This window comes from Nicotiana sylvestris, chromosome 5 (assembly GCF_000393655.2).
Source record: "Nicotiana sylvestris chromosome 5, ASM39365v2, whole genome shotgun sequence".
NCBI lineage: Eukaryota > Viridiplantae > Streptophyta > Magnoliopsida > Solanales > Solanaceae > Nicotiana > Nicotiana sylvestris.
This window is the reverse complement of record NC_091061.1, coordinates 52775313-52792030: the sequence shown is the minus strand read 5'-3', so window position 1 is coordinate 52792030 and position 16718 is coordinate 52775313. Positions and strand designations below refer to the sequence as shown.

The window sequence follows — 16718 nt, the reverse complement described above, 5'->3', positions numbered from 1 at the left end:
TTTTTGAAGGGATCAATAAAAAATAGTGTCAATTTTTTTTAGAGAAAAGGAGTAATTAGAAGTACTACTCCCTTCCAGTTTATGTGAACCTATTTCCTTTTTTGTCTGTTCTAAAAAGAATGACCTCTTTCTTAATTTGGTAACAATTTAGCTTAAACTTACAATTTTACCCTTAATGAAATACTTTTATAACCAGACAAATACTCTGGACTTCTTTTTGACTTGTTTAGGACCACAAATTCCAAAAGTCTTCATTTTTTTTAAAGTCAAACATATTTACATAAATTGAAACGGAGAGAGAACTAGTTTAAACGAATTTGTTTTTTATTTTAAAATTATCGGAGCAACGAAAGAAACCGCGTAAGGGAAACTGGCCAATTGAAAAGCCAGCGTTGAAAGTCGTTTTTCAAGAATCAAACTCCTTTTAAAAGCTCTATATTCTATAGCAAAGCAACACACATGAACCCAATTCTCCTGACTTTTGGTCTGTTCCATGACCAAACCCAACTTCTCTTCTTACCAAAATACCATTTGTTCCTTAACTTTTACAACATTTTTATCCAATCCTTCATTTTTTTTGGCTTTCTTGATTTAGACAAACTGTATCAAAATCAAGCAGCTGAATTCTTTTATGTAGTTTTTTCTTGGTTCTATTGTAGCTACAGTTCTATTTATATAATCTGAAAGAAAAATGTTCCGACTAGTAATGGTGACAAAGTTTAGTATTTTTATTTTGGTGGTGTTGTTGAGGTTATTTTCATTTGGTTTTGTAGCCTCAAGAGAAATTCACAATTTTGGTATTAATCTGAATTTTAGTGCTTCTGGTATTGAATTCCCTCAACATCCAAGCTTCAACTCTGTTACTGCTTCTGGAAATTCAGATTGCAGTTATGGAACATCCAAGAAATCAACAACCACCCATGTAATAACTCAAGAAGAAAATAATTCTGATGAAAAAGAAGATGAAGATTTAATGGTATCTGAAAACCAGCCAAGAGAAGCAGTCAAGTTTCACTTAAGGCACAGATCAGCTGGTCAAAATATAGAGGCCAAAGACTCAATATTTGAGTCCACAACAAGGGACTTGGGTAGAATTCAGACATTGCATACAAGGATTGTAGAGAAAAAGAATCAGAACTTTATTTCAAGGCAAACAAAAAATAGTGAAAAAACTACACAATCTTCTTCATTTGAATTCTCAGGTAAGCTCATGGCAACATTAGAGTCAGGTGTGAGTCATGGTTCAGGGGAGTATTTCATGGATGTTTTTGTTGGTACACCTCCTAAACACTTCTCTTTGATTCTTGATACTGGTAGTGATCTTAATTGGATTCAATCTGTTCCTTGTTATGATTGTTTTGAACAAAATGGTCCTCATTATGATCCTAAGGATTCTATCTCTTTCAAGAATATAAGTTGCGATGATCCGAGGTGTCACCTTGTTTCATCTCCTGACCCTCCACAGCCTTGCAAGTCTGAAAACCAGACTTGCCCTTATTACTATTGGTATGGAGACAGCTCGAACACGACTGGTGATTTCGCGCTTGAGACGTTCACGGTTAATCTCACAACCCCTAATGGGGATTCAGAGATCAAGAAAGTGGAAAATGTGATGTTTGGTTGTGGACATTGGAATAGAGGCTTATTTCATGGTGCTGCTGGTTTGTTAGGACTTGGTAGAGGACCTCTTTCGTTTTCGTCTCAGCTTCAATCTTTATATGGCCATTCCTTTTCGTATTGTTTGGTTAATAGGAACAGCAATTCTAGTGTAAGCAGCAAGTTGATTTTTGGTGAAGATAAGGAACTCTTGAAACACCTGAATTTGAATTTCACTTCATTGGTTGGTGGGAAAGAAAATCATTTGGAAACATTCTATTATGTGCAGATAAAATCAGTTATAGTTGGAGGTGAAGTGCTGAATATACCTGAGGAGACATGGAATTTGTCTACAGAAGGTGTTGGTGGAACGATCATCGATTCAGGAACCACTTTGAGCTATTTTGCAGAACCAGCATATGAGATTATAAAACAGGCATTTGTTAACAAGGTGAAGCGCTATCCTATTTTAGATGATTTTCCAATTTTGAAACCATGTTACAATGTTTCTGGAGTGGAGAAACTTGAATTGCCTTCATTTGGGATAGTTTTTGGTGATGGAGCTATATGGACTTTTCCAGTAGAGAACTACTTCATCAAACTTGAACCAGAGGACATTGTTTGTTTGGCAATTTTAGGAACTCCTCATTCGGCCATGTCGATAATTGGCAACTACCAACAGCAGAATTTTCATATCTTATATGACACCAAAAGGTCAAGGCTGGGATTTGCACCAAGAAGATGTGCTGATGCCTGATAGTGTTGTTTAGCTTTTTCGGGTTGAAGGTGGAAAACTGTAAACATAGTTGGGGGTTAAGGTTTGTGCTTATTTTTTTGCTGATTTTTGAACTAGTATAGATACAATATGTAGGTTATATCTTTTTCTCCCCTTTAATTTTAGGTGTTTAGATGATTATATGATTATATGTTGTTTGACAGAAACTGATTATAATTTATATAAGGAAACTTTTAAGAGCTTTTCGCATATCTGAATGACTGCTTTTACAATTTACTACTACACTTTTCCAATCTAAACCTGGTTATTCTAGTTAGGAATGTCTCCAAAAAATAACTTGCATTTAATTACTGATGAGTTGCAGCCCAGAGATTGAATGGTCAATTCAGAAATCATAGAATTAATATGGGTACTTAAAATGGCTTGTAGGTAAAGTTGTAGTTCATGCAGCCGCTTACAATAGCCCAAATTCTCTTTCGGTAGTACTTTTGTTAGTCAAATTGGATAGCATCTTCTGAATGCTACAAAGGCCAGACTCATAATGAGAAGCATGCATCATTTTCTGGTTGAAAGTGGTGTCATGTTTTTTTGTTTTGTCTGATGTCCTAGTCACTTAAACTTATAGTCATTTGTCATCTCGGTATATAAACTTATACTTTTTTTCATTTTAGCACCTTTAACTCATATATTTGCACACTAATAAACACATATGATTATGCCTGGTCCTCAAGCGCTATGACACAAATGATATGTCACATACTTATCCTCTTATTAATTGCCATGTGTAATTTAAGGGCCCCACTTTTTAAAAAATTAGTTTACTCACAAAAGTTTTATTTGCCGTCCATTCTCTCAGTCTAGGACGACACTGGGCCACCATTTTTCTCGGTGAATCCACCATTTTCAATCGTAAGAATTCAAATTTGATCCTTCATATTCTAATCAAACCTCAGTAAAAAAAATTAGCCTAAAAATGGGTTATAACACTCTCGAAAAGACCCGCAAAATTACTCCGGCGAGATTGCTGCCTGAAAAAATGGCGACCATACAAAGAATCACCCAAAATCGTCACTGCTTCACCTCTTTGCCACCGGCCTGCCACCTTCCTTACCATTTTATCTTCATCACCTCCTTTTCAACAAGCCCACTAACAATAGACCAAACAGATCTGAAACGCCACCATTTCAATACTCTTTGTCACCAAAATCTAAAAAAAAAAAAGGAAGAAGAAGAAGAGACGAGCAATAACCAAATCGATATAATTTTCTGGTTGTGAAGGAATTTGAGGGTGTGGGAAAACAGAAGGGAGGGAGGGGAGAGGACGCTGGGAACGGAACAGGGATGAAGAACTAAACAGGGGAGGGTTTCTTCATTTTTTACCTTTTCTTTATTTTTTCCCATGATTTTATATTTCTTTTTTTATTTTATTATTTTTTTAATCAAATTAATTCATTCACGTACCTAATTAACATGATTTGCATCCATTTTGGCCATGTCAACTATGTAGTCGCCGTGTAAACATAGTCAACGGTCAAACGTGTTTATTAGTACTCAGTTCATCAAGTAAAGATGCTAAAATGAGAAAAGTGTGAGTTTATATACCGGAATAACAAACAACTACAAGTTTAAGTGGCCAGAGGCCATTTTGCCTTTTTTTATTCTACCAAATTTCGAAGCCTTATTTCTCCCAAAAAATGCTAAATTTTGATGAATAAGAGTTTTACGCTCCATGACAGCAGTATTGGGCAAACCTATAAAGAAAACGAGGGATTTAGAGAAAAACAGTTGAATATGTAAGTAAATTTGGTCGAGAAGAGCACTCACCATGGGAATGGGCCTCCCACTTGCCCTTCGAGAGCTTGCGTCATTTGGGCTCGAAATACGATATTTGTGTGCAGATCCCCTCGACCCACTTTTTGAAGCGGGGAACTGCATTGGGGACTCGAGCAACTGCTGCATGATGATAGAAACGGTCAATGAAAAAGAAGAACAGAAATTCACAAGAAATTATAGATACTCGAGAAGGAGAGGAACTTACGGGCTAGGTTTCACTTTTCAGGAAACGGTAGGAACTCGGAAGGAATGAGATCCTCAATTTTGACTCGAACGAATCTCCCCTGCCAGCCTCGGTCCCTATCTTCGTCAATGCTTGAGAATGGAGATTTCTTCTCCCGACGAACGAGCTTGACTAGTCCCTCTCGGAAAATTCGGGGATTATAAAGATGAAGCAGATGATCGATCGTGAGCCGGGGGTGCGTTTATCCTTAAAAATGGATAACAATTAAACTTATAATATGGTTTTAAGGACATGTGATTTAACCTAATACCAATTGATAAATGTAAAGATTAGTAATAGAAACCAACAATAGGATAAAGCAAACCAGCGTTTGAACGAAATTCAGCCCTCGAGCCCGAATACCCTCGAAATGATTTGTGCAAGAACAGTTAAAATATAACAAACTGATGAACAAGTATATGAACTAAAGAAAAGGCGTTATATTGTTTTTATATCTTAGAGTGTAAGATGTCTACAAAATAATTAGAACCCTCTTTATATAATAGAGGAATCCTATCTATGATACAATTTTAATTACGAAAGTAAATTCCATGATTAGCCTAAACAACCGCCCTTGATTTGATCCATTCCGGGATTTCCGCCACGATCTTCGACCGGTCACGGATATCTTGGTTTTCTATTATTGCACCTTGCTCGAAGTTTGCCCTACTTGGTGTCGATCGCCACTGGCCTCGAACTCGACAGGTACTTCGATTCTCGAACTCGGTACCTTGTCTTCGTGCTGTGGTCTGATCCACTGCGAGGTCGACCTTCGATGCAACTCCCTCATCTCGATCAAAGAGTAAAATCAGATAGGTCCGATTTTAACCGTAGACAGATAGTCCCCTCGTTTCTTGGGGTGTAACGAGAAGAAATGAATTAAGCCTTCGATTTTGTACCTCGACCTGTCATGACGTCATACTCATGATATAAGCGATGGAAGCGACTGAAATGTCCCATCGGTACAGTTCCCGAAGTCATTAATGAGCATCAGTTGATGGTATGCCATTATTGGTTCTGAACCGCCATCTTCATCCTATAAATGTACTTTCTTTATCTTTGCCCAAACTTTACTCTTGATCTCTGCTCTAATCTTCAAAGCTTTTACATCCTTTAAGCTTTTCCGTTCTGCACAATCTCTAGGTTTCTTTATCAACCTTCCCTCAAAACACCAAGTCTTATTCTTTCTTTAAACTTATACAAAAATGTAAAAAACTGTTCCTCAAAAAGAAAAAGCTTCTTCATCGCAGTCGGCCGGCGATAAAACATCGGTGGAGCCACGCTTTGAGGAGTGTGTTCTCGGGGGGTGTGAACTTACTTCCGACTTTAAATTCGAGAAAACTTCCTTGGTAGATGCGAGCCAATGTCGAGATATATATGCTCGATAACTGAGGATGACCTTGAGTAGATGATGAAAGACTACCATTGGGAAGATAAATAGGTGGTGATTCCGGCCCCCGAAGAAGACATCACTACTGTCACACCTCCTTTTTTCCTACACCCCGGAAAGGGTATAAGAGAGTTTTTTCGAACTTAAAGTGACAATCGAAACGGGATTCATTTATTATTAAAAATTCAGAGTCGCCACTTGGGATAATTTATGGTGTCCCAAGTCACCGGTACAAATCCCGAATCGAGGAAAAGATTGACTCTGTTTTACAGTCCGCGAACACAAAAATTCGGGTAAGGAATTCTGTTAACCCGGGAGAAGATGTTAGGCATTCCCCGATTCCGTGATTCTAGCATGGTCGCTCAACTGTTATAATTGGCCTATTATCTGATTTTAATACATGTTTTAGCCTATGGTTAAATTTTAACTTATTAACCGCTCTTATTCATTTTTAGGAAGATTGCAATATCATTTAAAATATGTCTTGAACCACGTCACATAAATGCACCCGCGGTCCACGACACATTTTATTTAACGTTGTTGGGATTTGGATTTGGGTCACATGAAATGCACACCCGAGTTTAGGAAGGTAATTTTAAATTACGCGCCTAAAGCAACTACGCATTTTTCAACTTTGCGAGGGCCATAGAAAATACGCTAAATAGCATGCCTCGAATTCTATGGATTTAAAATTAATTAAATGAGGGCCATGCGTTTTGAGGTTTTATTGTGGATGGAGTGGTATAATTAATAAGTACAAAAGACCTAAAGAAATGGGTTAGCTACATGTATATCACTGGAGCCTTTTGTTATAGCATACTACAATTCAGAAAGGTGGAGTTGACATTTATGTGAAAATAACAAAAGATAGGTGCCAGCTTTGGGTTCATCTCCATATCATCTTCAAAAGACTGACTTTCGATTTCAAATTATAGAAAGAAACTAACAAAATTTTATTGCAAAATAATGAATCTTAAATGACCATATGAGCACAAAAAGAAAAAGAAATCATGCTGAGAACTATTCGGATGAACCAGAAGGAACAAAACAAACATGGACATACAAAAATGCATTTTAAACTTGATTATAACAAAGAACACGTAAAGTAATTAATTTATTTAACACTATGCTAAAGAGAAAGTTGTAGTGTCACCACTATAACTTCTACAGTACCATTTTGAAGAAAAAGAAGTTGAATCTTCACATGGTTAATTTAAGAAAATATGCAGCCAATAACATAAATTGAAGATTAGATCATTCCACTAACGCAATCTATTTTTTTACATCTTAACGTTGACAAATTGTTCAACTTCACATACTTCTTTAAATTTCAAAATATGAACATGGTGCTACATGATCTTGAAATCTAAATATAAACAAAACAATACCTGCTAGTTACAAGTCATGAGCCAAGAAAAATAAAAAAAAGTAAAAAAAAAAACAAAAACGAGACAGAGTCATGAACATACTAAAATAACGTTAACATTTGCAAATCTCAATTCACTCAATCAAAGAAACATCATTCATGCGAACAGATCCAATACGAAAGAAACTTTATCAAAAGAACCAAATCAATTTACTTCTGCTTCAATAAAGATGCTCCGACATTTTTTAACTCAAGAGCTTGAATTACATACCTACAAGAGAGTGAATTCAAATGAATAAAATCTGAAAGTTGTAGAGTCAATACAGCAACAACAACAAAATCTCTATCAACTCTTCTTCAAACCCAAGATTCAAGGACCAAAATATTGAAAGAAATATTTAATGAAAACCTTCAACCTAAATTTCTCTCCTCCCCCTCTCTTCTTTTTTTTTCTTTTTTTCTTCTCAAATTTTTTCTTCTATTTATAGCAAAATTTTCGAGATTTTTCAGTTTTTATTTTTTAAAATATTTTATTATTTTATTATTTTTTAATTAAAAGAAATCCCACTTACAAGTTGCTTTTATTTTTTTTATAAAAAGAAATCCCACCTTTCTTTAATTTTATTTTTTAAATTCCAACTTTAATTACTTTTATCTTATTTAAAATCCCACTTTTTTTTTTACTTTTTAAAAGAGAATTCCACTTTATTTAACTTTTCTTAAAAAAATAATCCACTTTCTTTTGCTTTTCTTTTAAAAATGCTACTTTATTTTACTTTAAATATTTTTAAATTTTTGATACTTTTATATTTGTTTTTTAATTTCAACTTTCTTTTACTTTTTATTTTTTTTAAATTTCCAAAAACTTTACTTTTATTTTTTAAATTTTCAACTTTCTTTTACTTTTAAAAAGAGAATTCCACCTACTTTTACTTTTTTTTATTCAATACTTCCCTTTTTCTTATTTTTAAATCACTCCTGAAAATTTAAAAAAAAATTACTATTTTTTCGGAATTTTTTTATTATTTTAAAATAAAAATAAAAATAAAATAATATTAATAGTAATAATTCACCTTTTAAATTTTGTATTTTACCCTATAATAAAAAGTGTAACAAATCTAAAAATTGTTGGTTAAAACCCCTAAAATATTTACATAGAAGAAGTGATAAAAAATTAAATATTATCAAAAATTAGGTGCTCACAACTACCCATGTGAAAGGATTTCTAAGTATTTACACTGACCCTTGTCGATCCCGTCTTCATCGATTTTTGCCGTCAACATCAAATACCCTAGGTCAAATCCAACCCTCTTTTTGGCGGATTGTTATTCTGCTCTGATTCTTTGCGAGCAAAGTCGAAGGGATGTCTTTCACCCTAGACTATCTCATCGAGTTGTACAACCCCCGTCTCTATCGAGGCGGGTTAATAAGGCTTCAGCGTCGGGCTACCAAGTTGCTGTTCTCGAGCATAGATGAGGACAAGGATCGAGGATGGATGGGTCAGTTCGTTTGAGTGAAGACTTCCTAATCCTGGCTGAGAAGATGCCATTTCCCGAGAAATGGAATATGAAGCGTAAGTACAATTCCACCTATAGCTTCCCTTTATCATTTCGTTTCCTTTACTTCTTCTCATCAACATCCCTTTCTATGATGTAGCAGTCTCTTGGATACCTGGTGCAATTCCTAACCTCGAGAGTTGGGTTAGGAAACCGGCTTCGACCTCTTTGTATGCTGAGCGCTCATGGCGTCATTTGGCAAAGGGCCGATGGGAGGCCAAAAATCATGGTAAGCCCCTTTTCATATATTTGATGATCTTCGCTGAAATGTTTCTTTTTATACTCATTTGATTGCCTTTCATATAGGCCTCGGAGAAAATGTTGTCATGAGGCCCCTGTCCGGGGAGGAAGAGGTGTCACCCCGGCCCCGAAATCGGCGAAGGATAAGAAGAGGAAAAGAGTTTCGACCTCCGAGGACCCAGAGCCCAAGAAAAGTAAGGCTTATAAGCCGAGGAAAGACACTGCCGTCCTTCCTGCGGAGGTAGTTCAGCGGCTAAGAGAGGAAGAAGAAGAAGAAGAAAATGAGGACGATGGCTCCGAGATGGTGGCCCGAGTGAAGAGGAATACCGAGGCCCCAAAGGCCTCTGAGTCGGCGAGGGTTGGAGAAATTTAGCCTCAAACCGAGGGGGTCTCGGAAGAGGACCCGGGCAAAGTCCTCGAGTTATTAGAGACTGAAGATGCCTCCCACCGAGATGAGTAGTTGGCAGGTATATCCAAAGAGGCCGGCTCTGACGCCCTTCAAAATGAAGAGAACGCCCCAAGTGATTCTCTTGGGAAAAATAGAGATTGGAGACTCCCCACCGCTTCCTTTATTCTCAAAAGGGGAAGTTCGGGAGGCTCAGGCTATGAAGGCCCCTCAACTAGAAGGTGCCCTCGGAGGGGAGGACCTTTTCCAAAGTTATTTTGTTAGGGTCGATGATGTCGCTGGATTGAATGAGTTGGACGTACAGAGGAGGAACTTGGGCGAATCTTCCTCGAGTTTCAGATTGAACAGTCAGTTCCCAGCCCCTAGTGTTGATCCTGAGTGCAAATGGACCATTATTATTACGGTCCTGGAGGATGCACAAGTTTTTGTCGCCCTCGTAAGGGTGGCCAGTTACATTTAAGGTCTGGTCACAGAGGAGGATCAAGCTCTGATGGACGAGGTGGGAGCACCATGCCTCTTCAATGAGGCCCAACAAGCTTTGAATCATGTAAGCCCTAAATTTTTCTGTTGACGCCAATCTTCATACTTGTGTTTTTCTCACTTTGCCTAATACTTTCCCTTCTATCTGTGTAGGCCTCGGTACTTCATCATGAGGCTTTCTTTAAGTCATGAAGAGAGTTGAGCCGATATGAAGCTGAAATTCGAGGGCTTACCAAGGAGAAAAATGCTCTCAAGCTTCTTAGTGAGTAAAAAGAAAAAGAAATCAAAGGTCTCTGAGCTGAGTTGGCCGTGGCCCAGAAAGAGCAAACTGAACTGACCGAGCAGGTAAATAAAGTCTTAGATGCTTATGGCCTCGGTTTAGGAGTGATGGCTAATGATTCGATCTCACAGGTCCAACGGCTGCATGAAACGATTGTGCAACTCTGAGGAGAGGTAGATGAGGTGAAGGTAGAGACTTCAATGTGGAAGAAAAAGATGGATCGCCTTGCCTTGGAGAAAGAGGTAGCTCGAGCTTAGTTATCCTCAACCAAAAGCCAACTCCAAGGCATGAAAGAGAAGAGCTTAGAATAAACCAAAAAAAATTGAGGAGCTACAGGCTCGGTTGGACACAAAGATTGCAGTGGTGAAATCAGAGGCTGAGATGGTTAAGGCCGATGCTGAAGCGATCGTGGCTGTCTACCGATCTAATGCCGAGGCCGCTTAAGCTAGAGCAAAAGAAGTTTCCGATGCTGCTTGGGCTCGAGCATACTGGGTTGCCGAGCATGCCAAATGCCAATCTCGAAGAGAGACTCTTAAGGAGATTCATGCTCGTGGATTTAACCTTGATGTCGAAATCGAGAATGAAAAAGAGCTTGAGGCCGAAGCCAAAGCATTGCTCTCTTCTGATGAAGATGATTCCAGGAGTGTGAGTCGATCTGAGAGCGAAGGAGATCCCGATGGCGAGGATGTAGTCCCAAGGAAAATTAGGCACTTAGGATTTTTCTTTTTTGAATTTTTGTGAAGGACCTTGATCGGTCCTTGTAAATATTTTCATATGTATAAAAGATCTCTTTGCTTTCTGACTTGTCTTTATTTCAATTTCTACCTAGTGATAATTCTATTTCGTTCATGCCTTGTTCACGAGTACAAAGCTTAGACAATTTGGTCGAAGTCGGACTAATGTAGTCTTTATAATCGAGTGAGTACTTGCTCGAACTCAATGTAGGATGACCCTTAAGTTTTAGTTGAGTGAGGTTGACTTCTCGAACTCAAAAATAAAATGGCCCTTAGGCTTTTGAATTAGGCCGATATGGCCTTAAAAAGAATGGCTTTCCCTCTTTTCGGCTTAGAAAGTTAATCATGTAAAAATTTGTTATGCCTTAGCACGAGATAAATTTCTACCCATTAGGGTTTTTGAGGGTTAGTGTTATCGAAACCCTCTGATTCGTTATGCCTTAGTGTGAAATAAGCTCGTTCAGTAGTTCGAACAATCCGGTACCCCTTAGGGTTTTCGAGGGTTGATGTGTTCGAAACCCTTTATAAATTTGCCGAGGGTAGCCTTTTAAATCGGTTTAATGAAAATATTTAAAGGCATATTTTATTACGGAATTCGAACATCTCCGAACTGTGTTGGTTTGGCCGTAGCCTTTGACTTGGTATTTTCCTCTTGGGCTTGTCTCCCAGTTATACTTCGAACTTGTTCGAAATGTGAGTCCCCGAGTAGGGTGGCTGTGGCCTTTAAAAACGAGGGTTGCCCTTTTAAGGTCTTATGATCTCAAGATTTAGAAGTTTGGTTACATTGATTTTTCGGACGGTAGTCCCCGAGTACGGGGTAAGTTGTTCAAACTTTAGTTGTGATCAGCCCTTAAGCCTGTTTCCACAACAAACCAAAAGTAAGAAATTGTAAAGTAAAATTTTCTCTAAGGCATGAAATATTCGGCAAGGAAAAATACTTCTCTTAATAGATTATACATGAGTACATGTTTGTCTTTAGGGCTCGAGTAATCTACATGGGCACAGTTAGTTTGACAGTTTGGCCCTCACAAAGTTTTACCTATCGACACCCTGTTGACATGAAGTACCTTCCTTGTAACAAAGTTAACATCTGAGGGTGACGCCCCCCCTAGCATTTGAGGTTGATTGTAACGAAGCCTCGGATACTGTCGAGTTGCTCTAAGTTAGCATGAACAATGGTTGCCTCATTAAAAACCTCATCGGGAAACCCATTTGGGACAAAAACCGGTCTAAGGGAAAAATAGTGTAACGCGAGCTTTCAGACCTAAGGACTTTATGATGAAGGATCCTTCGATATCTTCGGTCGAACACCTGCAATCACTTAGTATAAAATATAAATGAAAATGGATATGGTCGTACCTTAGCAGTAATATCGTTTGAAGAGTGATATGTTCCAATTGTTTGGTAATTGCTCCCCACCCATCGTGCCAAGTTTGTAAGATCCTTTTCCGACAACATCGAGGACCTGATACGATCCTTCCTAGTTCGGGCCAAGTTTTCCTTCATTTGGGTCCCGAGTATTAATGGTGACCTTTCTCAGGACTAACTCCCCGGTTTAGAAGTGTCGGAGATTGGCTCTTTGGTTGTAATACCTCTCGATCCGTTGTTTTTGCACGACCATTCGAACGAGGGCGGCTTCCCGCCTTTCATCTAGCAATTTGAGGCACGTATTCATTTCCTCGCCGTTTGACTCTTCCGTTGCATACCAAAACCTGAAGCTAGGTTCCCCGACCTTGATCGGGATCAGAGCTTCGGCACCATAGACTAAAGAGAATGGTGTTGCCCCCATACTGGATTTAGACGTTGTTCGATACGCCCATAGGACCTCGGGCAACACTTCTATCCATTTTCCTTTGGCTTTGTTCAATATTTTCTTCAAATTTTTGATGACGGTCTTGTTTGTCGACTCGTCCTCTCTGTTACCACTAGGATGATATAGTGTTAACAAGACCCTTTTTATTTTGTGATCTTCGAAAAACTTTGTCACTTTGCTGCCGACGAATTGCTTTCCATTGTCGCATACGATCTCGGCAAGCATTCCGAATCGGTATATAATGTGATCCAAGATGAATTCTATAACTTCTTTTTCTTTGACTTTCTTGAAGGCCCGTGCTTTAACCCACTTAGAAAAATAGTCAGTCATAAACAAAATGAATTTAACTTTACCTGGGACCGATGGTAGAGGGCCAACGACATCCATCCCCCATTTCATGAACGACAATGGGGATTGGACTGACTGGAGTTGCTCTCTGGGTTGGTGGATCATCGACGCATACCTTTGACATTTATCACATTCTTAAACAAATTATTTAGTGTCTTTTCCCATATCGGCCTAACAGTATCCTGCTTTGATGACTTTGTAAACTAATGATTCGGCACCGGAATAGTTTACGCAAGTGCCCTCGTGAATTTCTCGCAGAACGTAATCGGTGTCTCCTGGTCCCAAACATTTTGCTAACGCTCCATCAAATGTTTTCCTATACAGTGTTCCATCCTCGGCCAAGGTGAACCATGCGGCCTTACGTAGAGTCCTTGATTCTTTAGGATCTGATGGAAGCTTCCTGTTATTTAGGTATTCGATGTAACTATTCTTCCAACCCCAGGTTAGACTTGTGGAGTTTATCTTGGCGTGTCCTTCTTCAATTACTGACCTTGAAAGTTGTACGACAGTCCCAATCTAAGTTCATCATCCTCGATCGACGACCCAAAATTTGCAAGGGCATTGACCTCGCTATTTTGTTCTTGAGGTAGATGTTTTAGGTTTCATTCTTTAAATTGATATAGAGACATCTGCAATTTGTCCACTGCATTTGATCTTCTCGGACCTTGAAATTCTATTGACTTGATTTATCAAAAGTTGGGAGTCGCAATTAGCCTCGATGACCTCCGCTCCCAAGCTCTTAGCTAAATCGAGACCTGCAATCATGGCCTCATACTCGGCCTTATTGTTAGTTAATTTCAAAGTTTTGATAGACTGTCTAATCATATTACCTGTGGGTGGCTTCAAAACGATGCCTATCCCGGACCCCTTCACGTTCGAAGCGCCGTCCGCAAAGAGGGTCCACACCCTCGATGATGTACCCGATTTTAATAATAGTTCCTTTTCGACCTTGGGTACTAGGGGTGGCGTGAAGTCAGCTATGAAGTCTACCAAGATTTGAGACTTGATGGCCGTTCAGGGTTGATACTCAATATAGTACCCGCTGATCTCGACATCCCATTTGGCCAATCGGCCCAAGAGTGGGCTTGTGCAAAATGTTGCAAAGGGGTAGGTGGTTACAACACAAATTGGTTGACATTGAAAATATGGTTTTAATTTCCTAGAGGCGCTTATTAAAGCAAGCGCTAATTTCTCTAAGTGTGGGTACCGGGTGATAACTACGGATTCTACCCTATCTTATGCTCTCTTTTGCTTAGGTTTTGGATAAAAAATGTGTAAAAGTATTCCCGAAAACTAACTTATTGTGCTTATTTTCAAGGTTTGGTCAAAATGAAGCAATAAAGTCATAACCAACTCATAAAGTAGTTAAATCTGCACAAGTTCAAAGCTGAGATAAAAGCGCTGACAGCGAAGGAAAAGGGCGGCCACGGAAGGTCCACAACTGATGCGGCCATAATTACGCTCACAACGTAATTGAGGTTCAGAGAAGGTGTTTTGGATGCAAAAAGATACGCTGACCGCGGTGAAATAGCGCAGCAGTAGAATACTCGACGCGGATGCGGTGCAAATTCCACTGAGGGCAAAATAGAGATTTAGAGGCCTGGAAATTTGAGCTCAAATGAAGAGCGCGGTCCGCGAACATTTTACGTAGCCGTGGTTGAAGACAACGCTGAGGCGGTCTCTTTTACGCTCCCAACAAAATCAAGCCCAGTCCCAGTCCAAAATGGAAGAAACGCAGTCCGCACTTGCTTTTGCGTGGCCGCGAAAGTTCAAGTGCTGAGGCGCTCAGTATTGCGCTGACAACTGAACCTCTGTAGGGTTATTTTTGTCTAGTAATTTCAGCTGTGTATAAATAGATCTTGTTCACACTTTTAGTTCATCTTTTGTATTAAAGAGCTCGTGGATAACCGTATTTTACCACTTTGAGTAATTTTAGAGTAGCTTTAGCTATTATTCTTATATTTTATTCTTGTAATCAAGTTTTATGGCTTATATTTCATCTTCATCTTTGATTTCTACCTTTATTATGAGTAGCTAAGCCAATTAGCTAGGGTTGTGATCCAACCCTAGTGTGGGTATTTAATGGGTCTTCTATTTTAGGGCTTAATTATTTATGGGTTAGTGATATGTAGCTTAATTCATGCTTTAATTGTAGAATTGGTGTTTGGAAATACTGATTTATGCCTTTATGACTTAGACTCTTCTTGAGAAAGAGGGACTAAGTCAAGGAAAATTAGGCTAACAAGGAATTGGTGTGTACTTAAGAGATTGATAGCCCCAATTAAAGGGTTAAACCTAGAGATATTAATACCCGACTTGAGCAATTTTACTTGTATTGCTTGAACACCCAATTGAGCTCGAGAAAGCCAATTAGGGCAAAGTCACTCAAACTACCACTATAAAAAAAATGGAATTAGCTACGAACGTCGTTGCTAATCTGTCGCTAAATCGCCCGTAGCTAACAGAATTTTTTGATAATATGTCGCTAATCCGTCGCTAAATGAGATTCGCAATGGATTTTTCTGTTTAGCTACAGAATTTGGCCGTTGCTAAAACCAGATTTTTTTAGTAGTGTACCGAGAGGTATAGAGAGAGTAATTTTGTGTAATGGTTATATCGCGACCCCAAATATAATAAGCTTGTCCTAAATTTTAGATCTCATTAAAAACTCGCCTAGGTGTAAGTCACTTCCCTAGTGCTTTTTAGCACTTGAGAAAACTTTACAAAAACATTGTACTTAGTTTATTTTCAGCAATCAGGAGCATTAAAAATAGAATAGTAACAAATCCAAACATGGTTAGAAGTGCAACTAAAAGCAATACACAGAGCTAGATTAGATAGAAACCCAACTCCCAACCAATATTAACAAAATCGATCCCGACCCTTCGGGTAAAAGTTGCATCGACCACTCCTTGTCATTATATAGTGGTGTAGGGTTGGAACCGATCACTTTTTGGCGCCGTTGCCGGGGAGTTAAACTGTTTTGGCCATCTATCTGACTAGTTGTATGTCTTGTTTTTCTTTCCTTCTGTTTTACTAACTTGTGTGAGTTAATCGATTCAAGTACAAAATGGCAAATAATGATCCTATCGGAAGCGTTCTCCCGGGGGAGGAGGTAGATGATAATGGTGAAGATGAGGCGCCTCTAGTACCTCAAGCTCAAAGAAGAGGCCACCAGGCCAGTGGAAATATTCCACACCCTCCCCCAGCTCCTCCGCGAGTAGCTCCTCGGGTGCTTCCAAATGAAGGTTACGCAAGTGCAATTGTCCCACCTCGAATCCGGGCGGAAAATTTCCAGATTACAAATGTGATGTTGACCTTATTGGAGCAAAGAGTGTACTTCATAGGCGCTCCCCATCAGAATGCATATAAACATCTAAAGGGCTGTGTGGATACCTGCTGGGGAAGCAAACAAACAAATATGTCGGAGGATGCATTGAGACTAAGATTGTTCCCTTTTTTACTTAGAGGGAAAGCTTTGGACTGACTCGAAAGACTCCCCAACCATTCCATCACTACGTGGGATGAGTTGGCCGACAAGTTTATAGCCATGTTTTTCTCACCAGGACATATGACTGCATTAAGGGATGGGATCTTAGCATTTAAATAGGAACCAAATGAACCCCTTCATGAAATCTGGGATAGATATAGAACTATTGTCAAGGAATGCCCCAACAATAATATGATTGAAGCAATGATCCAACATACATTTTATCG

The 16718-nt window shown here is 38.8% G+C and overlaps 1 protein-coding gene across 1 annotated transcript; it reads left to right on the top strand.

Annotated features, from left to right (window-relative positions):
- Window positions 1–436: 436 nt before the first annotated feature.
- On the top strand, window positions 437–2583 carry LOC104213213 (aspartyl protease family protein 2-like). The gene has a single exon (XM_009762663.2). It carries the CDS (start codon window positions 692–694, stop codon window positions 2351–2353), a length of 1662 nt encoding a protein of 553 aa, XP_009760965.1. The 5' UTR covers window positions 437–691; the 3' UTR covers window positions 2354–2583.
- The last annotated feature ends 14135 nt before the right edge of the window (window positions 2584–16718 follow it).